Below are 26,723 nucleotides of genomic sequence, written 5' to 3'. Positions count from 1 at the left end.
AGAGCTGGAAAGCACTGACATAAGGGGTTAGGATTGCGCCCTAACTCACACACATTACCCTAAGCTCCTGGGAGGAAAAGCAGACTACCAACTTATCAAAAATAAAAAGCTAGGTCTGCAAACAGTCCTCAGCACAGTGGTATGGAATACTATTGATTATACATTTGATATCACAATTGAAAGCAACACAGATCTTGCAAAATTGGAAATGTTTGCTAATGCAGAAGTACTAAAAGATGCAGCCTTTGAAAATCATTTGAGAACTATTTTATTTTATGTGCTTACACCACTTTCTCTTACAAGGTCAAATGATACAGAAACATGGGAAATTTCTGGCAGATGCACACTACTGAGAGGTGGAACATACGTATAACTATCTATATTTGTACTATGTTCAGCTGTAGGTTTGGGCAAGTGGTTAAGTGGCAACACTGATGGCTTCAGGGCTTGCTTTGCAATATAAGAACATTTATTAACAGAGGGTTAAGAAAACAGATTCAATTAGGAATCCTACAAATAGGGAAAAACATTACTTTCTCGAAACATGAGAGGAACCCCTGCAGGGAATGAATCATTCTATAGTCACTGCTTAGGTAACATTCTTCCATCATCATGCAAGTAAATGTTTCAGAACTATTCGTGCCTGCAGGGTCAATCATGCCTCTGTTCTAAAATTTATAGTCTCCTTCACACTGGGGACCACTGCTCAAAGACTGTAAATATTTCTTTATCCAGAATGTAACTAATCTGTGGAACTCACTGCCACATGATAATGGCCCCTGGCCAATATGCCTTTAAAGGGGGATTGGATAGACTTACAAGGAAGAATCCATCATGGGTTACATGATATATATGCAACCTCTGGGTTTTAGAGGTAGTCTATCTCTGAATGCCAGATACAAAGGAGTGGCAACAGGATATGGGAATCTTGTGTGCTCCATCTGGTGGGCCACTGTGAGATACAGGATGCATCATGGATCAGGCCCATAGACTGATCCAACAAGACTTCCTAGGAATAGATAAGTTGCAGGGGATTCACAAGCCCCACCATTTCACTCAGTCATAGGCACTCAGTTGTTAAAGTAACCTCTTTAAAGGCCTTTAACGGTCATAGAAATTACAGAGACACCATATCTGGGTTTTCTCTATATAGGAAACTAGCCACAAGGGATGTCTGGGTCTACATACTACACACAAGTATTCTTTAAGCAATGGCATCACCTTCCAACTAACTAGCAAGGACCCCGACCAAGCAAGCAACATAATGTAGCATGGAAAGGGAGTGTGGCAATCAAGTTCCCTGTTCTAGCTTTGATACATTTTCCTGTTGACTCAGCACTAGATCTGTTTCTCAGTGATTGTCTGCTGTAAGGGACAGATCAGCAGTCTGGTAAAGGAGATCCTGGCTTATCAAGTCAGATTAAAAGACATCTGGGAATGGAAACTACAGACTTACACTTCGTGTGTGTATACGAGGGTCGCCCAGAAAGTAATGCACCACATTTTTTTTCTCAGCCTACAGTAATGGTATGAATGCAAAACTTTAGATATACATTATTTGAATTTTCAGGAGTGCGCACACAAATTTTTGGTTTCTTCAGACAGATAGCGTAGCTGCAGCAGTGTTTCGAAATGGCGCCTGTAAGTGATGTACGTTACAAGCAGCGTGTCGTCATTGAATTTCTCACTGCGGAGAAAGAAACTGTTGGGAACATTCACAAACGTTTATGTACAGTTTATGGAGAATCTGCAGTCAACAGAAGTACAGTTAGTTGCTGGGCACAGAGGGTGAGGCCATTAGAAGGCGGTTCGGCAGAACTCCAAGATTTGCAGCGTTCGGGGCGGCCATCCACGGCTGTCACACCTGACAAGACGCAGCTTGCTGATGTGCTCATTCGCGAGGAACGACGCATAATGACTAGGCAGTTGGCGCTGAAGATGTCAATCAGCAAAGGAAGTGTGGATGCAATCATCCGTGCTCTTGATTACTCAAAAGTGTGTGCACGATGGGTTCTGTGCTGTCTTATGGTGGACCACAAATTTCTCAGAAAAAATATTTCTTCTGAGTTGCTGAAACGTTTTGAAGATGAGGGGGAAGCGTTCTTGTCCAGGATTGTGACAGGTGATGAAACCTGGGTTCACCATTTTGAGCCCGAAACAAAACGACAGTCGATGGAATGGCGTCATCCTCAATCTCCACAGAAGAAAAAATTCAAAGCAACTGCTTCCACCGGTAAGGTCATGATCACTGTGTTTTGGGACTGTGAGGGTGTCATACTCATTGATGTGATGCCAAGAGGCAGCACCATTAATTCTGAAGCTTATGTGAAGACATTAACCAAACTCAAGAAGTGCTTCCAGCGACTTCGGCGCCATAACAACCCAGGTGAATGTTTGATTCAACATGATAACGCTCGGCCTCACACAAGTTTGAGGACTTTGGAACACATCACTAAACAGGGTTGGACTGTGTTACCCCATCCACCCTACAGCCCTGACCTAGCTCCCTCAGACTTCCACTTGTTTGGGCCATTAAAGGATGCCATTCGCGGAAGACATTTTGAGGATGACGAAGAGGTGATTCGCACAGTGCAGAAATGGCTTCGTGACCAGAACAAGGAGTGGTACCGACAGGGCATACATGCCCTTGTGTCTCGCTGGAGGAAGGCCATAGAACTGGACGGAGATTATGTGGAAAAATAGGGAGTGTAGAAGAAACATCATTCTTTCTTGTGTGTAAGTTTCATTGTGTTCAATAAATAATTGTTGAAGAAAAAAAATGTGGTGCATTACTTTCTTACCCTCGTACATTCATTAAATTTACTTAAACTTTCATGCCACTGGGACTCCTACAGCACTCCAGTATAAGAAAAGGAATTCATCATCTAAAGCTAAACAAGAACAGTAGAAATAGACATGCACTGCTTTGTGCAAACTCAGAACAGGATTTCAAAAATGAATCTACAGATAACTGTGCCATTAATGTATATGCCAACTGCTGAAAAAGAAGCAGATTCTGGCAACTATGTTTGAATTGCAGATGAACTCAGCAGTAAGTATATTTTATTTGGTTAGGTGCTATATCAACAAAAGGAGAAAAAAATCATGTTTTAAAACTTGAACATTCTGCATGAAATAAAATACCATTATGAGCCACTTCTGTGGCAAAGAAAGTCTTTATTAACTGCATCTGCCTAGTAAGGAGAAAAAAAAAACCCAAAATTGCTATAGAGTAAGTACTAATAACCTCATTATCCACTGGGGGCCATGCAGAGAGTAGAGTACTGAATCCAAACAAAGGATGCATAAAATTAGTACATGATTTTAAAGCTAGGGACCTGCAAGGCATATAAAGCAGCAACACAAACAAAATAAATCCTCCCCCCAAACAAACATACAAAAGCACAGGCTGGATAAGGTCCACATGAGCTTATCTCATTTTTGAGGGGGGACTTAAATGGAGGTAAAATCAATGCTGAAACTTAGCCAATACATCCTTAATCATAACATTCATTGACTTTGTATTTAATGAAGCTGCACTAGTCAGACCGACACAGGAGTACTACAAAGCATGTCTCTCCACCTCAGACATTTTAAAACCTTCCCGTGGTTATCACCTGCTCCACAATCTGAGACTTACTTTGTCGATTTATTGACTCGCATTTAAGAAACGCGTGTGTCCAACTTGGTGGAGGGGGAGACACACTTTTAAATTGGTCCCTGCAATTGTCCGTGTTTGACACTGACCACATTTATAATGCACCCAATAGCAAAAACCGCACAATGTGCCCATCCACCCACCCCTGGATGATAAACAAGAAATGATTAGCCAAGTCTGTTCGACTCACCCATTATCCTACTCAGAGCGGCATTCCTGGTGGGCGATTCACTAAGCCCCTCGATCCCGCTGTACAACGAATGGGAAATCCTACGCTCCCTGTCGTCCAGTATTGTCTCAATAGGCAGCTCTGGCCCTGGGGGACTCCCAGGTGACTCCAGCTGCATGAAAAGGAAAAATCAGTGCTGAAGGTCCATTTAACAGCATGGGGGAACAATAACAACTTGCCGTAGGCCCGAACCTGGCTGGGCACCAAATGAGCTAGAACTTTTCATCCCAGACCACAATAATTTGCAATGACAGCACTGCTTAATGGCCAACTTTCTATGCCACTTTACACTATGTCTCCCATGGAGCCTTGTCGGACTCCATCCCTTTTCAAGAGTAAGACACGCAAAGACAAAGCACCATGTTTCAGTTTAGCTGTATTGCACATTTCCTTGAGCGAGAAGGCATTCGTATGTTGCAAAATTATCTGGCAGATGGCATGGACCTTTTTCATAGACCGACAGCTTGTCAGGACAAGAACCTTCAGAACAGTGGGGGGACAGAGGTGGGGGGGAGGGAGAGATAGAAACAAAAGAAAACAAACAGAAACAAACACTCTATGTGGAATATGGCTTCTTCAAAACCTTTTCCACATGGAGCAAATTGTTTTAAGTATGCAATCACCAGGACAGTTTCACAGCTACAAACACAGACGTACTAATATCCAGGACATTCAGGATTACACTGTGATTTGGAATTAACACTGCTTTTACATGCATTGTAATAGTCTTAGGATGGTGATAGCAGGAGAGTTGGGTTTATGTATGTGCAAGTCAACGCTTCGACCCTAAGGGTACCAGATTTCATCCTTTCAGGGTAAGGGCAGCATCTCTGTCAGCTTCGTTACACAGGCATACAAAAATGAATTTTGACCCACTTTCTTCAAACCCCCTGCAGGCCTTGCACTGGATTTCAAAGCCCCTATCCCAGCGGGGTGCTTCCAGCCAGCATGCCATGAAGAGTCTGGAGTGGAAGAGGAGGAAAACGATGTGATTGCTTGGCTGAATAAAGATGAAAAGATAAAATTGTTTTGCTTTTCTCTGTTTTGCCTCTCCAACTGCATACATGCCACGTGCAAAGGGCTGGCATGAACATAACACCCCTATCCCATGATTAAAATAGGAGGAGTAGGCCAGAGAATTCTAACCCCCCCCCAAACAGCCCTATCTTACACAAATCCCCCTTCCCCCACATCAGCCTTAATTATAGTTAACACTTACCAGTGTTCACTATTCAATGGATTTTCAAAATCAGCTTCAAATCCCAGTTAAAATCTATTTAACCTTAGAAGTGAACTACTGTAAGTTGATGCCAATGGTTCTATTATTCAACCATAGTGATTTGTGAGACCAAGCCAAGCCAACAGCCATATTCCGATTGATTCCATGCATATCATGAAATGTGCATACATGTGAATCCAGCAAGTCATAATAGTTGAGAACAGAACTGCAACTGAGAAACTCAGGTGCGTACTCAAGAACCCTATATGCAGATCAAGACTGCTTCCTTAACAGCCTTTTATTCACCCATTCAAACAGGGTGGTAAAATGATGTTGGGGTTCTGACCCATTTTATGTTTGCTAGTGGATAAAGTGGGGGTTTTAATCCACTTCAGCGATTGCAGATATGGAATCAGGTTGGAGGTAATTTCAAATGAACGCAAATTATAAAGGTGTGATCTCATTTGTGGAATGTATTTGAGAAAAGTTTTAAAAATCAAGCTAAGGACTAGCATCATGTTAGGTTTAGGGACCTCATTCTTCCAAAATTGAGGATACAGGAACAATATGCAAAATTTGCAATACTTCAAAGTGGGAGAAGCACAATTGGAGGACACTGTACAAAGTATTATTTCTGTTCAAAGCTATCGTCTTTTTAATATAAATGAGATATTTAATGAAGTTCTGAATTGCAGTCTTATCTTTCCCAGTTTGATCAGCACTGGGGAGATTTACTGCATTGAAGGGTCAACACAATTACAATTGGAGGCACGTCAGGCTGCAGGAGAATAATAAACTTGCCGTGCAAGTGAATTAGACTCAATAAGGTTTAAATTGTGAAATGAGGATTTGTTTTATTCAGAATTTTTTCCCCCTTAAATTGCAGATTACAACTGACAGCTCCACTGAAAAGTAAATTAAACAATATTCAAAGCCTCTGATGTAAAGGAATCAAAGACAAATTTAAGAAGAATAAAAATATTAAAATTGTGAACGCTATTAAAAAAAGAAAAGGAGAAATACTACCTGCGGACTGAAGTGGCATGCTAAGTATATTCGCACAGATGAACTATACTTTGTTATAACTTTCTTCAAACAAAGGGTGAAAATGAGCCTAAATGACTAACATGACTTATTTTCCCAGGGAGATAGGCTGCTATCGCTGAGTTGATATAACAAATGTCCAGATCTATATTGAACCACATAATGGAGCCATTCCTCAAGAGGCAAAGCACATATAAAAGCTATCAAGCTCTAAGCAGAGGTGGCTTTTTTTAAGGCATAGAGAAAAAGTCAGCTTTGGATCCTGGAGAAAGGCTTATGCATGCACCCCAGGTAAACTAGTAAACCACATTGTACAAAGGACATAAACAACAGCTCCATTGTTTTGATGGCTCTACTTTGAAAAACAGGCCTGGCATGCCTTACCACTTTCATGGGAAAAGTCTTTCCTCAGTGTCTAATTAGCATATAAAAAGCCAGATTTAAATCAAGACATAAACAGTCAGCCACACAAATATTTAACTAAAGACACAATGCCTTTTATAAACTAACAAAAAAGAAAGTTCTTTGGAGGAGGGAGACTGCACAGAAGCCAGTTAAAAAACACTTTTGTTGCTGCAAGGAAGGTTTGCAAAAAATAAATGTGTCACGGAGAGGGCAAGTTCTGTTGACAGTCCAAAGAGATGGACAGGAGCAGAAGAAAGGGAAGGAGGGAGGAAGGAGAAATTATGGCCCACTCTTTCGTTTTATCATCTCTGGCGACTTTTCTACTGGGTTATCATAATCAAATAGTCCCTCAAAGCTTATGAAGCACAGTGGTTAATGGCACATGCTGTGACTAAGCTGCCACCAAATCTCAGCATAGGTGGGCAACCTGCTCTCTGTCTCGCCCCCAGGCATATCTGCCGCATGTAGATTTTCTAAATATATTTTTATATAAAAAGCCAAACTTACATAGTATGATCTCTATAATAATTACAAAGAGGATGTACAAGAGGGCACTTCAGAGGCTTAGAGAAAAATTGCTAAGTAGAAATTAATATCCTCTGCATCCTTCAGAAATGTAGCTATGATAGTTCAGTGTTTCTCAACGTGTCCTCCGCTGTACCACTTCACAAGGTCCACCTTTTCTAATTACCCCTGGAAGTAACTGGTGATGACATCATCACCAGTTTCTTGTAGGTTGGGAGGCCAGATGCAACATTACAAAAACAAATAAGAGGCTCAAGGTGGTCAGGAGAGCTTTTTTGAGCATGGAAATGCATGCTTTGGGGCGCCACCCACTGAGTTGAGCCCTCTACCACTATTTCTTGTGTTGCATTCCTGGTCTTACTACTGGGTGGCAGGTGTCCAGGGGTCCTGCAATTACCACCAGATACCACGTCAAATACCAATAGTGGTACCTGAACCACTGGTTCAGAAACACTATGTTAATTGATTGCAGTGAACACAAGAAAAGAGTCTTATGGCAACTTGAAAGATGAATACGTTTATTTTAAGTTTTCACTTTTCCAGCCTTGTATCATGTGAAGTGGATCATCATCATCAAATCCCACAATGGAGATGAGAATCACCCAGGCTAGACCATAGTGTCTATCCATAATATTTTCCAGCTTATACACTTTCTCCCTATTCCTAATGCACCCTTTTCTCCAATAACTAGTAGAATATATACCATAGCGGCAGACAGGCAGGTGCCAAGATTCTCAAGCAGCAGGCAGGCACAGCTCCTTAGAAGCAATTGGTTAACCTTTTGTTCTCCTTCCTTCTGCTGCAGCCTGGTTCTGCTTGGCAAATGCTTGCAAAGCAGGTCTGTTTTTTGAAACACCAGGATGGGACCCTCCTTCCCAGGCTACAATTCAATGGACCCTTACTTAAGAATAACACCCATGGAAAGCAGTGGGTCTACTTCTGAGTAAAAAGGGTTGCAAATATATGCAGCTGCATCTCTCTGCTGTGGATTGAATTGCACACTCCCAGTTATGTGTTATGGGTTGTACGTAGAGCTTCTGGCTTAACACACCAGGCATCTTAAAGGTGGATTTGATTCCTGGTTCTCCTGCAGGGGTTCCCAACCTTTTTCACTTGCATATCCCTTGGCAGCCCATTTCCATAAATTGTACCTTTCATATTAGCAAAATGTTTGTAATTAATAACACAAGCCCTCATCTCCTCTCTATGGAAGCCCAGACTTCGTGTATTTATCACAGTGTTTTCTCTTTTTATCTGTTTGAAGAACAGAAGACTCTGCCTTTGCACTGTTTTGCACCAGAAGTGTGCTGAGAATTTCTGGGATTGATCACTTTCCATATTATGTTTCAGCTTTTTTTTACTGTGCTGGTTTTCAATCACTGGTTCATACACGAATTGATGACCAAAAACTAGCTATTGGTGGGGCTTGCACAGTCAACTAGCTACCTCCCTTCCTGCCTTGCTGGTCCTTGCAAGGCATTCCTGTCTTGCAAGGCATTCTGGAGCATGACCTGCCTTTTTCTACCATTATTCCATTCCTTTTCAAGTACCCCTAAAGGTTCTGTTGAGTGTCCCTGGGAGTACATGAATACCAGGTTGGGAACCACTGTTTTACTGTTATGTTGTTTACAGTGCACTTACTCTGATAGTGCTTACAAAAAGGTGATGAAGACCAGAATTTAAAAAGAATAAAAATATATCTTATGATCTTTTACTATGTTTTTAATAAATTAGAGACTACAGTTCTTAGGTAACAATTAGTGGTGGGTTATTTTTTCAGGATCTGGCCTCGAGTAAAATCAGACAAAACTATAGTCAGACACCCCCTAAGTTTAACCCCCGACTTATCCGAGGGTCATAGAAAATTCCATATGATTGTTGGCTCAAAACCTGCCCTCAACTTGTCTGTGGGATTGACTTGCAGGCGAGTATCTGCAGTGCTTGAGCCTCAAGCAGCAAGAAGCATCCTGGTAAGTGAAGCTGGAACAATCTGATTGCAAGCCATTGAGGATGGGAGATAAGGAACAGGTTCAGTGGAAAGAGAGAGGACACAGATGACCTTGTGCCCCCAGCCCTCACACTCAGTTGCACACAGCAGTAACTGTAGTGGCTGAAGAATAAGTTGCAGTACCCTCCTTTTTCAGAATGTGAAGGCGAGCATACAGTCAGAAGTACTGACACCAGGGAAGTGACCACTTTAATACTGACACAGCCTAGGCAGAATGAGTTGAAAGGCTAGTCCTATCTTGTCAGGGATTTTAAAGCACAGTAAAAAGTCTGTAGCGCTGTAAGTACTAACGTATGACACATCTTTTTATACCACTTCTAAAACGTCAATGGGACTGTTAGCTGTGCACTTCTTTCTTCCAGTCCTTCCTTCCCTCATTCATAAATTATTTGCTAGAGGCTATCTATGAGTTCGCAGCAGGGCTGAGGCTGGTGAATTGAGCCTTAGCTGAAAGGACAAGGGTGCCACTGTCTGCTGTTTTCATCAAAAGGATGACAGCTAGCAAGACACATGGCTTCATAGCCCATTTTCACCTAGAGCCACTTTTCACCTAGAGCCGCAAAGCTGTACTGTAAATACCCAAAATCATTCAGTAACAAGCACAGTTAATGCTACAGGACGCCTTTCTCCTTATGCAGACAGCGTTGTGTTTTAAATCAGGGATAGGACTTCAGCCGTATGGGTCCTTTATCGTTCAGATAAGAACAAGCTGCTCGATAAATACTAGGTACATGATAAATACTACCTGTTCTAACTAAAACCAGTCTGGTCCTTATCTGAACAAATGATAAAGGGACAGTTAAGTGGCCGCTGGCACTTCCAACAATATCACTGCCAGGTGATGTATTAATAAGCACGGGGAAATGTGCATCAAAAAGAAAAAAAATACATGCCAAAAGCAGTTAAATTCAAGCAATACTAATAGGGAAACTTAATTATCGTCTGCCTCAAATTCACAGAATGAAGTTTATAAGAAGGCAATTTGTGGTTTTCAAAGAACTTGCACTTGAAATCTATGATAAGTCACAGTTAAGGAAACATTGGGATGTTCCCTGTCTCTCTGTAAGTTCTCCCCCCTGTCCTGTACCTGCCTATGAATGATGACAAATATGTACAAATGATGGACAGCCCAATCCTGAGTGGCCCGGCACACGGGGCTGCAGCAGCACCGAAAAAGGCTGCTGTTGCATCCAGCATTCCCCAGGCAGACGCTGCCACCTCCTCAGAAGAAGGGGACTTTCGACCTATTGCCCCAGGTAACGCGAGTAGCCCTGCAATGGGGCTACTCAATTTTAAGATGACCCGAGGGTCGGCGTAGAATTCAAAACCTCTGTGTCAGGTGGACAGCCTCCCTCCTGCCCCAATCCCTCCCCCTGGCATGCCTCCTCCTCGCCCTCTTCCTGCTCTCCCTCCGCCTTCTCCTGCCCCAGAATGCCCCCCACCCCGTGCTCTCACCTACCTCTCCGCTGCCTAGTGGTCCACGCAACCACCAAGTGGCAAAGCTTCAGTGTTCCATCAGCACTAGCTCAGCACCAGCCAGCATTGGGCTAGCACCAGTGCTCCACTGGCGCTAGGGCCCGCAAACGTGCCATATGAGTAGGATTGGGCCCTAAGGCTACAATCCTATGCATGCTTTCCTGGACTTCAGCCCCATTGAATTCAATGGGACTTACTTCTGAGTAGACATGCATCGGGTTGGGCCCTAAGACCTCTAACCCAGGGCATTGCTTTAACCCCTTCTTAAAGATATTACATCGTGTGTGCACATGCACACAGCCCTTGAGAAACCTACAATGGCATTTTCAAATACCCATTTCACCTCACACCGCAGAACTGTCAGGGAGTATTTCTCACTAGCACCAATTGCAATTATTTCAGACTTCTTGAAAGATGATGTTTTAACATTCCAGTTGCTAATTTAGAAGTGATTGTGTTGATCCTGATCTCAGTATTTTGAAATCAAGAATATTGTAGTTCATGAAATTCAAAAATAGAAATATTTGTAGGAGGGAAACTGACAGACTGATAATTTTTCCTTAGTTAAAAGGATTAATTACAAATATGGACATAAAAAGATTAACATTTCCAATGTAAATGAGACTGCCTTACATAGACTACCTGACAACAATTATTTTCAAGGAGGAATTGTCCTGGTTATAGAACAACACAGCAAACATTAAACTAGTGTAACGCCAAGAATCTTTTTTTTTTTTAAATGTAAATTCAATTGGTAGTTGACTACTGTGGATTTAAAATATACCTTACATAATTATAGTTGCTGGAGATGTGGAATGCCTAAAATTTCTCATATATTTTGAACTTAATCAGTAAAACACTCAAGGGAAAAATGTTGGAAAGAATAAAAAGCTTAACTGTGTATGATGCCTTTAATGCCCCAGACATTGATATTTAAAAGATCCTTCATCTCTTGTTGATGTCTGCCTGACTTTGAATTTCTTCATCTCAGAACTCACCAAGTGCTTGACTGGTATAAATGAATCTGGACAATTGCACTCTTGAATAAACTTACAAATATGTAAGGGAAGGACTATCAGCAGATGAATTTGTAGAAAACTGGGCTTTATTCATTTCTTGGTGGATTACAATGTTCATGGTAATGTTCAATCACACAAATTATTTATTTTTTTGGTATGTTTATATGGTTGTGCAGTAGAAATATGAATAATAAAAATAAACCTATAGGGCAGGGATTGCCATCTTTTCAAATTTTAGGGCTCCTGGACCTTTAACAATTGTGCAGAGGAAGGAATTTCAGCAGGTGGCAGCTTGACATCTACATAATTGTTAAAGGTCCAGGAGCCCTAAAGTTGAAAGACTGGCCACCCCTGCTATAGAGTAAGCCTATACATGTTTGTTTACTTAGAAGTAAATCAGAGTCTGTACAAAGGTGCTTAACCTTTAGCAGGTGTACACAGAATTGCTGCCTTAAATTAGATATGCCCCAGTAGCTCCAGCAACCCATCTTTTTTTTTTTTTAAATTCTCATTCCTCCTGGTTTCTACCCCAACATCACTTCATGTTACTTTAAGGCACTGGTTCTCAACTTCTGTTCCCTTAAGGTATTGGTCTTATGCGCTGGGGAGTGGGAGGGTTTGTATGTGGTCCACTATGTTTCTAATTTTTGCCTCAGTAGTCCTCAGGCTCCTAAAAGTTGGGAACTTTTATGGTGAGACAGTGCCCAATATTCAAAGCCTGAATGCTGAGACTGAAGAGAACTGTATTCTCAAGTTGTTGAATTTTGGGGCACTGTACAGCAATTCAGTCATCACAAGAAATATGGCAGAACTACTTGACCATTACTGTCAAAATGAGTTTGGGTCAACTGAAGCAGAAACTGATCATTTAAGTGCCACTGTAGTCTAAAACATGATGCCACTGAACGCCAAGAAGACCCTGCTTGACCTTCCCTCTGATAACTTTTTTAAAATACAAAAGAAGGGAATTTTGGAGAACCATTTAAAAAAAAAACCAAAAAAGTGTTCTTACTGACCCCTCCTTGCTTCAAGTCTTCTTTATTTCCTTTTTATTACAAAACAATATACAAAATTCCAATTTAAATCCCAGAATGCATTACTCCAAAGTACTGTTATTATTCTAACAGCTACTAGACAAAGCAAAAAAATAGACTCTGGGTTAGAAGCAGAAAAGGAAATTTTCAACCTATTATCAGCTGCAGTTATTTCTCCAATTGAAATTGCACTTCCAGCAACACTCCTTTGAACATCCCTCATGATTCAAATCTGGAATTACTAAGTTGTAAACTGTTGCACTTTGACGTAAACAATTAGGAAGGGGAAGAAATCAAAACTAATCCTTTCATACTCTGTTAAAACAGTAACACTATAATGGAACTCCTCTCAACCTAGACCAGGGGTGCCCAAACCCCGGCCCTGGGGCCACATGCGGCCCTCAGGGAGCCCCCAGTCTCCAATGAGCCTCTGGCCCTCTGGAGATTTTTTGGAGCCCACACTGGCCCGATGCAACTGCCTTCAGCATGAGGGCAACTGTTTGACCTTTTGTGTGAGCTGTGGGATGAGAGCTCCCTCCACTGCTTGTTGTTTCACGTCTGTGATGCAGTAGTGGCAGCAAAGGAAAGGCCAGCCTTGCTTTGTGCAAGGTCTTTTTAGGCCTTGAACTATTGCAAGACCTTCATTCATTCACATAAGTTCATCTTTAATATATTCATTCCTGTAAACTTATGTAAATTTATTCAAATTTTAAATGTAAATTAATTCTTTTTTCCCCAGCCAGTGTCAGAGAAGTGATGTGGCCCACCTGCCAAAAACTTTGGACATCCCTGACCTAGACGGTCTGAGAATGTGGACAGGATCCTTGGGAGCTTGAGACCATCCTCTTGCTGGCTTGACCCTTACCCTACTTGGCTAATACAAAATGCACGGGCAGGGTTAGCTGACTGGATGGAACCCATTGTTAATTCATCCTTGAGAGAGGGAGTGATGCCAACATCCTTAGTTGCAAGTGCAATTGTGAACCCCCTCCTTTAAAAAAAACCATCTCTGGACTCCAACAATCTAAACAACTATCGACCAATTTCCAACTTGCTTGAGGAAGGTGACTGAGTGAGTGGTGGCGTCTCAGCTCCAGGGGTTCCTAAATGAGAAGGACTATCTGGACTCCTTCCAATCTGGTTTCAGAGCAGGTTTCGAAATAGATACAGCCATGGTTGCTTTGATAGATGAACTTCACCAAGAATTAGTTGGGGTAGTGTTTCCCTTCTGGTCCTGCTGGACCTTTCAGTGGTTTTCAACACCATTGACCACTGTATCCTCCTGGATCAGCTGGCCAAAATGGGGTTTGCAATGGCTGTAGTCCTTCCTGTCTAACAGGACCCAGATGGTGGTGCTGAGAGACACCTGCTCAGCACCCTGGCCATTACAGTACTGGATGCCTCAGGGATCTATCCTATCCCCTATGCTTTTTAACATCTACATAAAACCACTGGGGGAGATCATCTAGGGATTTGGAGTGGGGTGCCACCAGTATGCGGATGACACCCAATTCTGCCTCTCCTTGCCAACCTGCTCTGAGAAAGCAGTGGAAGTTCTAGGGCGCTGTATGGATGCCATTAGGGATTGGATGAGAGCCAATAAACTGAAACTAAATCCTGAAAAGACAGAGGTCCTCCAGGTCAAGAACTCCTTAATCCAGGTGCTGAATCACTGCCCTCTTTGAATGGGGTTGCACTCCCCTTACAAAAACAGGTGTACAGTTTGGGATTTCTCCTGAACTCTCAGCTCTTTCCGGAGAACCAGTTCTAGCAGTTGCTAGAAGTACCTTCACCAAGCTTAGACTGGTGCGCCAACTGAGACCATACTTGAGCTGTTTCAACCTGGCTACGGTGGCCCATGCTTTAGTAATCTCAAAACTGGACTACTGCAATGCGCTCTATGTGGGGCTACCCTCTAAAACAATTCGGAAACTGCAATTAGTGCAGAATGCAGTAGCTCAAGTGGTTACAGGGGCCAGATATTATGACTCAGCTGGAGCACTGCTTCAACAGCTAAACTGGCTGCCCATTCACTTCTAGTCCCAATTCAAGGTGCTAGTTCTAACCTTTTAAGGCCCTTCATGATCTGGGTCCAGGTTACCTCAAGGATCGCCTCCTTCCACACATTCCAGCCTGCCCTCTTAGGTCATCCACGGGGCCTCTTCTACAACTGCTGCCTTTGTCCCAAGTGAGAGGGATGGCAGCTCGGGGGCAAGACTTCTCTACAGTGGCACCACAACTATGGAATTCCCTCCCAGGGGAATTGAGCACCCTCTCTCAAGGTTTTTCGGCGAGGGCTCAAAACATACCTGTTTTGTCTAGCATTTGGCTGCTGAATGGATATTTGCCTTCTATGCCTCAAAAATATGACCGTAATTTGACTGCCTCTCTGGAATTACTTTGTTAGTTTTTTACTCTGTTCTTGTTCCACTAGTTAATGTGAAAATTTATTGTTTTTAATGCCTTATTTGATGTTTTTACCTTTTACTAAACTTTATACTTGTTTATAAGCTTTGTTAGCTGCTTTGGCTTTGGCATGGGAAAGGGGAGATATAAATTTCTTAAATAAATAAATATAAATACATAAAATGTGTGAATCCTGACATTGACCTGAACCAGTGACACTGATGAATCTGTAACTGGTTCAACAACACAGATCCACTGAAGGTTTGCAACTACTTCTCAGGATGAAAAAAAAAAAAAATGTGAGACACATGCTTGTAGAAAAGTAATGCAGACAATATCCACCCCCACAATATTCAGCTCAAACCAAAGTCTGTTTTAAACTGTGATGCAGCCAACTCAGTTCTCAATGGTCTTCCTTCTGCTACACACTTTATTTATAGGCTAGGAGACTTGCTGGCGTCTAGCTGGTTTGCTTGGGCCAGAGTTCAAGGCACTTGTTTAAACATTTTTTATTGAGGCTCTGCATTGTGGAAGCTGAGCAACCTGCCATTACATGCTTCCCAGACATTAAATGATCACTTGTATCATCATAGCATGCATATCATGAGGGTGTTCAATGAAAAGTGAGGGTCTGATTCTAAGAAATCTTTTTATGGTTCTGAACCTCAAAATCCAGCACAATTAGGACAGTAAAAAAAAATCCAATACAAATATAGCATGAGGATAGTCACAAATTATTATCACAAATAATGATTGTTTGTGGGATTAATAGCACACTGGTTCCCAGAAAGGGCAGTGTTCCCCAAGTAAAAAAAAACAAAGGGGTCACAAGATGAGAGTCATTTTACCCTATAATCAAGGAGTAACTGACCGCATCAGCAAAATTCTGGGACAAGCAGACATTGAATCAGGTTCTAAATCAACTAGAAAGGTTCAGCAGTGTCTACATTCTGTGAAAGATTTCAGACAATCATGGGATACACTAGGTGTCTATAGGATTCTGTGTGAGTACGGTAAAGTTTACCTTGGCACTATTGGTAGGTCAATACTAGAATAAATGAACATCAAGATATTGTAGGCCAGGACAAGCTGATACATCAGCAGTAGCCGAGCACACTTATTACAGGGCATCAAATTAGCTTTGACCAGACACAAGTCTTGGGGAAGGAACATCAATACTGAGTACAGATACCTAGAGAGGCCATCAAAATTTATAAGCACCATAATAATATGAACAGAAATGAGGAACTGTTTAGCCTCAGCCATGCCTGGACTCCTGTGCTCAGTAAAACCAAGATTTTAAAATTCAACAAGGAACAGACTGAAGAAATAGAGGCCTTTAAGAAAGCTGGAAAGAGCCTGGTGATGATTGTGGTGATGCAGTAATTGGGGCTGGGAGTGACCAGCAACTGGCTGATTGAAGCCTTGAAAATCCTCAGTCCTTGCCTTACATTTAGACAGGACTAAGCTTTGCTGCAGGCGGGAGCAGTTACCTATGCTTAGGTTTATGTTTGAGCTTTTGGCTAGGAGGCTCACTTCAGCTTTTGGCATATAAGTCAGTAGAGGGTGATACTATTCTTTGAGTTTTGGGATAAGGTAGTTACATATTTCTCTCAAGAAAACCATACATGGCTGGGGTGAAATGTTAAGAATTATTCAATTTTTTTTTTATTGTGGCTGAGGACCCCAGAAATACATTTCTCTCTTGATATCACCAAAAAGTTTTCAGTCTTCAGTCAAGAGAATAATTTTTAAACCGGACTGGTATATGTCATTATGATGCAAGGAACATTGTTGGGATTAACACCTCCCTTTATGTGTTTATGTGTTTGAGCTTTCTGTAACCTGGTACTCAGATGTGCACCCTAGATTTGAGGAAAACTGATTTTAATGGGCTCAAATGAAAACTGCACTGCATGACTACAGCATCTAAAGGAGAGACAGTTCAAGAGGGATTTGGGGAGGGGGAACAAGATACTGAAGGCACAAATGCAAACAGTGAAGAATAGATGGAAGATGTCTAAGAAAACCAGAGTGGTTGCACAAACTGAAAAGTTGAGAAGCAAAAAGAACATGCACAAAAAGTGGAAAGAGAGACAGCACAGGAGCACTACATAAGTATAGCACTTGCACCTGCAGGGATGATATCAGAAAGGGTAAAGCACAGAACGAACTGAGGCTTGCAAGGGAATGCCAAAAGCAACAAAACGAGACTTTTTTGCCACATCCAAAACAAGACTATGGTCAGTAGGCCTGTACGCAGTAGGCCCACTGCATCTGCAGGCCAGTTTTGGAGGCCACATTTTAAGAAGGCCATTGGTAACCTGGGGCAAGTTCAGATAAGGGCAACTAAGATGGTGAAGGGTCTGGAAACCAAGTACTGTGTGAAATGGTTAAAAGAGCTTGGCACACTTAACCTGGAGAAGAGAAGAACAAGTATCTGAAGGACTGTCACATAGAAGAAAGAGGGGACTTACTCCTTGTGGCTCCTGCTCTAGAATCAATGAGCTGAAACTACAGGAAAGAACATTTAGGCTAGACGTGAGGAACAATCCTCAACTTTAGGAGTTGTTCAGCACAGGAGTTGAGAGCAATCACTCTCACGCAGTAGCGGGCTCTGTCCCATGGGAGGTTTTCAAGTATAGGCTGCATGGCCACCTATCAAGGATTTTGCAGCAAATGCCCACCCAGAGCAAGGAGTTGGACTCGATAACTTTTAAAACACCTTCCCACCCTAGTATTCTGTGAATGGAAAACATGAACTGAAATTTCTTTAACCTACAAATATACAACAATAGATGTGAAAGGCAAACTACAGTCCATCAAGCCAACTCCTGCCCACTATGGAATAACCCACAAAATCTTATCAGACTCTTATGATTTATTATTTTTGTCTGCTCAGCTCAGGATTCCAAATTGGTTGCAACTTAGAAGCAGATAAATGTCAGCAATGCATTTGCTATTTTGCATACACAGCAAAATGATTTTCAGGTAGATAAGTTTTCTTAATTAGTAAGCAATCTATGTCAAAATAAGACACAGACACACTTACTTGAATGTGTGTCTCTTCAGCTGGTTTTGGCATGTTGAGCTTATTAATGAGAACAGAGATAATTTATGCATTTATATCCAAATCATGTCACCTAGCCATTACAGGAGAAACAGAAATTCCTGCATTCAGTGCTTAACAGCTCTTATATGAACACAGCTACAACATTTTTCTAGATATATGTATATATTTACATTTTATTTGCATCTTGTAAATATTTCCTAGAGGATTTCACTTATATTTCAAAATCATGACCAGTTCACTCAGAGCCTGTCAGTTTTTCTTCAGCATTCATTTAAACACTAAGACTCATATACACACAATTCAATAATAAACAGCTGTATCAATCTAAGTTGATAGCTGGGATGTGCGATGCATCCGAACACATGTTTGAAGATGCAGACATTCAAGTGCAAAGAAAGGTGAGGTTGAAATATGGTAATGTGGTTCAAGGCTTTCCCAGTTTAACCCAACAGTTCCCAAACTCTCTCTGGGAGTTTGGGAATTAATGTAAGCTCCTGGGGAGACAGGACAAATGCAGCAATGCGATTGTTGCAATCGTGATGCTGCTGAGGTTCAAGGGGTTTTTGTCCTTAGGCAGTGGCTGCTCTGGGGGCTGGGAGGACCAGGGAGCCTGTGGACCCCTCTGCAGGACTCCACAGGCCTCCAAACATCTGAAAATAGTAAAAAAAAAAAAACAAGCACTCCTGTTTTTGCTGCAAAACCAGAAGGAGAAAGGAAAAAACTGAGGCTGAGGTAGGCCTCAATACCCAGTGGTAAGTTCTGAAAAATCTGTCCCACAGGATTGTGTCTTCCAAACTTTTTTTTTTAGCAAAACTTCAAGCAGAATGCTTTCTGTTAAAACAGAGGTTCCCAAACCGTGACTCCATGGAGAGCCACAGAAATCAGCTGAGGGGGGGCATGATATCCGCATGTAAAATACCACTGTCCAATAGAATTGTAGCCCTAATGGGGAAACACGGCCAATGGTCCAGTAGGTCTGGTCAAGGGAGCCACCAGATGAAAAAGTTTGGGAACCACTGTGTTAAATCCTTCACAGTATTATTTGAAAGGATTCTATTCAGGAAGTTCAGGGACTTCCTCACCTCCCCTTTCCCTCTGCAGCTTCTCTATGCCACTAAAAAGGTTTGAGGAGCGTCCACAACAGATGAAAAGGTATTTGAAGCAGAGAGGCTGCAGCAAGGAGTTACCAAAAATTGGGGATTTCCCCCCACACGTTACACAAGCCTTCAGATAAAAACCCTGCCGCAACTCATTCTCCTCCCCTTATTCGAATGTGCACCTGTTAGCACACACAAAAAGCACAACTGCCTGGAAACTCTGCAGGAGACAAGAGTCCCTCTTCCACAGTTGGGTAAGTAGAGGCAGCCAACAAAGTGCCCTTTTCTTTCCTGCCATGCTATTTAAATATTTCTGACTATGATGCTGCATTGTGAGGAGGGTGGAACATCTGGGGAATGTTAACATCTGGTTGCAGGTAAGGAAGAGGATGCTCTGATGCTACCACTGTTCCCCCCATGTCACATGCTAAGCATTGGTTTACTGGGCAACAAAGGGGGAAGCAGACAGAGTGGATAGCTACAGTGAGTGAGGGCCCAATCCTATCCAGCTTTCCAGTACGGGTGCAGCCGCAATGCAGCCCCGAGGTAAGGGAACAAACATTCCCTTACCTTAAGGAGGCCCCTGTGACTGCCTCCCTACTGCAGGATGCAGTGCATACCTATCCAAAGTTGGATAGGATTGGGCCGTGAGTTACCTACAGGTATGGCTATGGGCCACCATGGGACTGTGATCGTTGGAACATGCCTGGCCAGGCCCCACCTCATGAGAAGGACCTGAACAACAAGTACCATCTGAACAACACATTAAGAAACATCCTTAAAAGGCCATGTTCACACATCTCTGAAGTCATCATTAGCAGCACACAATTTCATTCTTTGAGGCTTTACAAAGCAGGTGCACTGAAAGTTTGCCAATTTTAGGTCTGGCAGTGGCCAGAAATAATCAACTAAAAAGACATCATATTAATTACTCTGAGGTGGTGAAAGAAGTAGAGGAGATTATTATTATGGTTAAATTGCTTTAATCAGATTTCATATCATTACTACATTGAATTTGAAATTGTCATGGTATTACTTTATTCTCTGCTTCTGAGCCCTTTAAGCTTTCCAAAATAGTTTAATAATTCTACTATTCTATTAATTGCCTTTCTTATTTAATTTGTTCATTCTTGAATTGTTTTGAATATACCTAAAGTACACCCATGGCATCTAGCCAGGGCATGAATTTCGGAGTAGCCTGGGCTCAGAGGCAAAGTTGCCGTTCTGAATGCAAAAGATCCTAGGTTCAATCCCTGGCATCGTCAAGTGGCACTTGGAAAGACCCCTGCCTGAAACCTTGGGGAGCCACTGCCAGCTTGAACAGAAAATACTGGACAAGGAAAGGGCCTGACTCTGTATTAGGCACCTTCATAAGTTCAATGGTGGAAACTGAGTCCCCCAAAAGCCAGTGTGCCATTGGGTGTGTGTGCACATGTGTATAAGTGTGCATGCAAGTGCTTGCTTTACACTGCAAAAGTTATTGCTTTCTATTGCAATTAATTAACTAAAATTATTGCAATTGTTATTGCAAAAATGCATTGCAAAAAATGCTAATTATCTCAAATCTCACCCACTTTTAAAGTCAGGGAAGGGAACAGCTTTCTTCACGTCTTGTCCCACACTCTTATTTGCCCTACGGAAGGAAAGCCTCCCAGAACTAAATAAAAAGGCATGCTTTTTACCTCGTTGCACTTGCTTATTCGCCTCGCCACAATGAGCTGAATCATTCCACGCTTATTTCCCTCTGTGGACATGGATCTGCGCAGGGTTTCCATGGCATCCTGGTTCGTCTTGCCCAATAACGATTCCCCATTTACCGCTATTAGTTGATCATTCACTCGAAGTCTTCCATCCTGGCAAGAGAAAATGTTAGTAAAGAATAAAGGACTTTTTGGCATCTTTGGCTAGGGAGAAAAATCTTAATCCTCAGAGTTTATGGTTAAGTGAGCAACATTTTAATGGCTTTTGAAGAAATCCTTCTGTAAATGGGCCTTCTCCAATCATTTACATATTTGAACTCCACATCATTATCATAATCTGTCTATACAAACAGCATACTAACTGAAATGTGCCACTACAGTTGATTTCCTCTTCCCCAAGGGCCTTGGAAAGAATTCCTGAGCCATACCAATGAAAGCTATTCTGAAACAGGAATTGGTAACTCTGTGCTCAGGAGCTGACTTCATAGCAAGCTGCCTTATACAGAGTTCAGACCATTGGTGCATCCAGCTCAGTATTGGTGCAATGACTAGCAGTGCCTTTCCAGGGTTTCAAACATGCATGTATCTCTGCCCTACTTGGAGATGCTGTGAATTGAACTAGAAACCCTCTGTATACAAAGCAGATGTTCTACCACTGAGTCACAGCCCCTTCCTGAGCATCCTCCTTTTGACTCTACATCCTTTTTGTTCAGAGGATGGCCACCAGCAGAGCACCAACATGCAAGCAATTTCCCCTATGACAAGAAAAGAAAGAGATCCCATCTCACTTGTGGCTTCTCCCATCCTTGGTGGTCAGGAAAGGCAGCAAAAGAACTTCTGACTTAGCACTGCTTGCACTCCATTCACAATTTGCTACCATCCACAGTTCAGATGGTAGGCATGTTGCGGAACTTGTTTCCTAGATTCCTTGATTTGAAATACAAACCTTAGTAACTTACAATGTTCTTAGCTTCTGCACTGCAGTCACCTTGGGAGACCTTCCTCCACACCCCTGCCTTTGAGGGTTAGAGGTTGAACTGGGGAGAGAGCCTTCTCTGCTGTGATGTCCCATTAGTGGAATTCTCTCCCCCAGGAAGCTTGCCTGGTATCTGTATTACTATCTTGGCATCAGGCATCATTTTATCCCCAGCATTTTAGAAATGACTGTTTTAACTACTATACTTAAGGCACAATCCTAACCCACTTTCCAGCACTGACATAAGGGCAATGCAGCACCAAGGCAAGGGAACAAACATTCCCTAACTTTGAGGAGGCCTCCATGAGTGCCACCCAACTGCAGGATGCAGCACACATCCCATTGGCACAGCTCTGCCAGTTTTGCAAAGTTGGATAGGATTTGGGCTTAGTGTTGTTTTAATCTGCTGTGTCTAATGTTGTTTTGTTATTTTATGTTGTTGTTTTCATTATATCCTCTTTCCATATACAAAAATGGCTAAACACAACTTAAATAAATAACACTTCCCTTGCGTCAAAGTATTATGATCCCTAGATCTTCTTTGGCACAGTGGCATTTACTTCTGAGTAAAAGCACTTTATGAAGTGCACAACAACAGACACATAGTGAAATTGTGGAAGGAGTAATTTGTGGGCAAGCACACATGCTGCAAGCAGTCCATTTTGTCCTGGCACAATTTTTCTCCCAACTGAGCTCCTATTTTTGGGTCTCTGCCTTACTTCCAAATCTGTTCTTCAACCTCCCCTCCCGACTCAGTTCCCATGCACAACACACCTTCAAAGCCAATCCCACCTCCTCACCTCTTGCTGCTGCCACCAGTGCTAAATCAATCTCCCAGCACAGGATGGTCTCATACACTGACTTAATAGAGAAAAGAACCATTGAACACAACAGTACTTAAACTTCTGGGTAAACCTTGTTAGAGTTGCAGTGACAACCTCCTTCCCAATTCAGCATGAAGTTTCTGCCTTCTGCTTTTATTACTGTGCAAACAAACTAAATCCTGTGCCTAATTCTGTACTGTATTGGTCTGCAATCCTCATAATACTCATTCATCTGGCACCTGAATCTTATCAGCCAGATTAAACAGTGGCAGGAGGAGGAAAGCCTGTGTTTTTTGCAGCTGATTACAGGCATCGGAAGAAGGTCTTGTGAAATTCAATGAGCTTACTCTTAAGAAAGTTCCCACATTCTTCTGGAGGGGCAGGGGTAAAGAGAAGAGACACCTCTCTGCCTTCTGTCTGAATCATAAGAAGTTTAAACCTATGCATGTTTACCCAGAAGTTAAGTTCCATAGATCTCTATGGGCTAAGTTTTAAAGGGGTCAGTTGAACCAAATATGACATAAACATACAACTGCAGATACTCCAAAGTAAGAGAAAATAATAAAAAGGCATGAAACTACTGAAGTGTTTCAAACCTAGAAAGAAAGGTAAGAAATTCCAAAGGAGGAAGTCAACAGGAGAATCATCAAAAAACCAATTGGGGAAGTTTTCAAATCCTTTTAAACACACTGCCCCACTGACCTTGGAAGCTGCTCCTCCATTAATAATGGACTTGACAAAGATGCCAAGGTCTGCATGGTTCTCCTTTGATCGGTTGCCTTTGACACTAACACCAAGTCCAGCTGACCCGGAATCATTAAGAGGAACTTCAAAAGTGAGGAATTCCCGGGTGCCATCAGGGGTAAGGACAAGTTCATCTTCTTCTGCTTTCTGTCAAGAAGAGATTAAACATGGCATTATTTAGAAACATTTCTTGTTTACAATTAACTTCTAGCTACAGTGATTAAACTTTAAAAAAAAACACTCATGATTAAACTCCAATATCAGTAATTTCCAATTGATATTCTATGGGGAAATCTGTGATGATAGTGCATCTGGGCACCACCTTCAGAAATTCCTAGAACTGTGTGTGTGAGTGCATGCATGAGAAAGAGAAAGAGAGAGAAATCTGACTGACTGTGAGTGAGGAACTTTCATAATTAATATAACCTCCAAACAGGAAAATTATTAAAAGCATTAAAATCAATGCATTTTCTGATGCAAGTTCAGTTGCTCTTTAAAAAACAAAAGATATCAAGACTATTTATGCATTCCAAACAGTAAGGAGAATGTAAACAGCAAGCAAATTGATAAAATGCCTATCTGTCATTTGCCCATATTTGCTTTGTTTTGTGTTTTACAGTTGAGATTTCTTAATAATATTCAAAGAAACATCACGTAAAGCATTACAGAGGTGATCAGGTCATGGTAAGCCTCTTTGCTCTTGGGTGCCAGAAAAATCATATGGGGCACATCTATGAGCATTCTTTGGGGGTGGGTCTCCTGCCTCTTACATGTGTTTTTTTCCCCCCACACTCCCACCTTAATTACTCCAAGTGTGTTGCCTAGATACCTAACAAATAGTAATAAAGATTCTGCTGTCCTAAAAATTGTGAATGGGCAAATCTTGAGGGAATCCAGAGATGGAGATAGAGCTCTGGATGAACATAGAGCTCTGATAGAGCTCTGAAAGAACCATGAACAGAAGGCATGCAGCCACTAGTGCTTTTCTGCAGAGAGAGATACAATGCTGAATTAGGTGGGTTCTGTAGCAGTTCTCAACCTCCTGCATGTGTAGAAGCAGGACATTCATCTTTGGGAGTTAGTTTCATTTTTTTCACACAGCGCTCTTGTGAGATGTGCAGAAGAGCATTTCCATGAGGAAGATTTTTTGTAAATTAATAGTTATAGTTTGCTATCTCATGATCAGGCATTTGGTCACCTGTGATGAACAAAAACTGCCTGTAAGTGATTGGACAAGTCCCCCAACAGCACTGCAAGCTCACTTGTCTTCCAGAAGAGGGAGACATAGCCAACATAATGTCCCCTATTTCTGTGTTTCTCAAACTGTGGGTTGGGACCTACTAGGTGGGTCATGAGCCAATTTCAGGTGGGTCCCCATTCATGTCAATACTTTATTTTTCATATTTTAGATTTGATGCTACCATGGTATATGACTGCATTTGGAGAAACATTACAGATCTATATTTTTAAAAGGCTACTCTGTATATGCTTTTAACTATGATAGTAAATGGGGCTTACTCCTGAGTAAGTGTGGGTAGGATTGCAGCCTACAATTGTTAAAAATTTTTCCTGCTTGATGATGTCACTTCCGGTTATGACATCACTTCTAGTGGGTCCTGACAGATTCTCAATCTAAAAAGTGGATCCCAGTGCTAAACATTTGAGAACCACTGCCCTATTTTATTAAAGCTGCAGCCTACAGGGCTTGCCCCAATATGAGTAGAATTTGAACTTTTTCATCTTCCACAAAACCTAATGCATGATGAAGCCACTACACAAGTAGCCTTAATTCTCTTCTGATCCAGGATTCACCTTCAAAGTCAACCTGTGATATTAGGACCAAAAGTTTACTTTTTTATGACACACTCGGAGAGTTCACCTCCCTCTCCCACCTCTTCTTGCAAAAAGATACGCCAAGATAAATGGTGATCCTGCTGAAGGTGCAAATGAGGTTACGCTACTGCGCCACTCACTTGTGTGTCCCAACCTGACATTTGACAAGGAATGTACTCTGACATAGTGTGTCTGGCCTGTAATTTGTTCCACTAATGCACCCATCCACACTTTCCATTTCGTGGGAAATACCAATTACAGCTTAATCAGTAGAATCAGATGAATCTGTCCCTCAATCTTCCCCCCTCCAGAAAGGTTAAAGAAAGAAGAGCCATGAGCGAAGGAAAAGAAAGATAGAAGCAGAGATGCGCAGTAAGAGAAGCATGCTCGGTAGCCCCTGAGCCTGGCAGCCGTGCATGGAGGCAGGGCAGCAATTCTAGAACTGCTGCCCAAATCTGCAAATCTGCAAATCTGCAAATCTGCTCAGGCAGGGTAAACACAAGGCACCATGATCAAAACGATATGGTGACCAAGCCCCAGGTTAGTCAAGCCCTGTGCTACACCATGGCTAAGGCTGATAGGGTAAGAGGGTTTGCACAAGAGAGTGAAGCAAAGAGACTTCAGCCTGCACTAAATAACTATGTTAAAGAACCTAAGAATGCAATAGCTCTGCGGGTTACAGTGGCCAAATACACTGGCTAAAAAGAATGCATTATTCATCTGAAACCTTTTATAAAATGCTATTTAATGTGCTATTTTACTATTCAGAACTCACATAAGTAATATTTCTACTGATCTAAGAAGAATATACAGAGGACCACAAAAGTGAGTCTTTATATTAGTGTATCTGTCTGCTATGCTGGATATCCTTGGAATGTTATTCTGAGGCCAGAACTCAGTGGTAGGAGACATGCTTTGAGGTTCAGTCATTCGGGTCTCCAGTGAAAAGAATCTCAGACAGCAGGACTTGAAAAGATATCTGCTTGAGACCACAGAGAGATCTCAGTTCTCTGAATAAACAGCACTAGGCTAGACAGTCTGCTACTCTAAGTCAGGATTAGGAAGCTCCTTCAGAATTACAGGACATGCACAATAGGAACGCACCACCTTAAACACCAAATTGCAGTATAAAGTATTAGGACTGAATCATATGAAAATGAAGGGAAAGTCTTTTTTTTTTTTTTTAAAGGAGAAATTGATGAGGTGAAGTACCCCTCCTCCATATTCAGCATTAAAAACACCAGTTAAGATCCACCAAAAACCCAAGATCATGAATCACAGCTTTCAGTGTTCAAGAAAATATGTAAAATGTGGCATTTAAAAACTGAGAATGAAAAGATAACACAATCACAGACTAATTGCAATAACTTCCATTTGATCTTGATATGCTCCAAATTAACAGCTTCAGGGTGTCAATCAAAATACCTCAACATTATTTTCATGATTAGTTGAT

At 41.8% G+C, this 26,723-nt stretch overlaps 1 protein-coding gene across 4 annotated transcripts in view; it reads right to left on the bottom strand.

Annotated features, from left to right (window-relative positions):
• The window catches only part of PARD3 (par-3 family cell polarity regulator), a 647,691-nt gene that overhangs the window by 224,684 nt on the left and 396,284 nt on the right, over positions 1-26,723 (bottom strand). For all 4 annotated transcript variants that reach the window (XM_066627797.1, XM_066627794.1, XM_066627795.1 and 1 more), the window contains exons 13-15: positions 23,396-23,584; positions 20,876-21,046; positions 3,849-3,999 (exon numbers count right to left, since the gene is read on the bottom strand). In XM_066627797.1, coding sequence (XP_066483894.1) covers positions 3,849-3,999; positions 20,876-21,046; positions 23,396-23,584 — 511 coding nt within the window. The remainder of the gene's footprint in view (positions 1-3,848; positions 4,000-20,875; positions 21,047-23,395; positions 23,585-26,723) is intronic.

The sequence above is a fragment of the Tiliqua scincoides genome, chromosome 5 (assembly GCF_035046505.1).
Source record: "Tiliqua scincoides isolate rTilSci1 chromosome 5, rTilSci1.hap2, whole genome shotgun sequence".
NCBI lineage: Eukaryota > Metazoa > Chordata > Lepidosauria > Squamata > Scincidae > Tiliqua > Tiliqua scincoides.
This window is presented reverse-complemented; position numbering and strand designations above follow the sequence as displayed.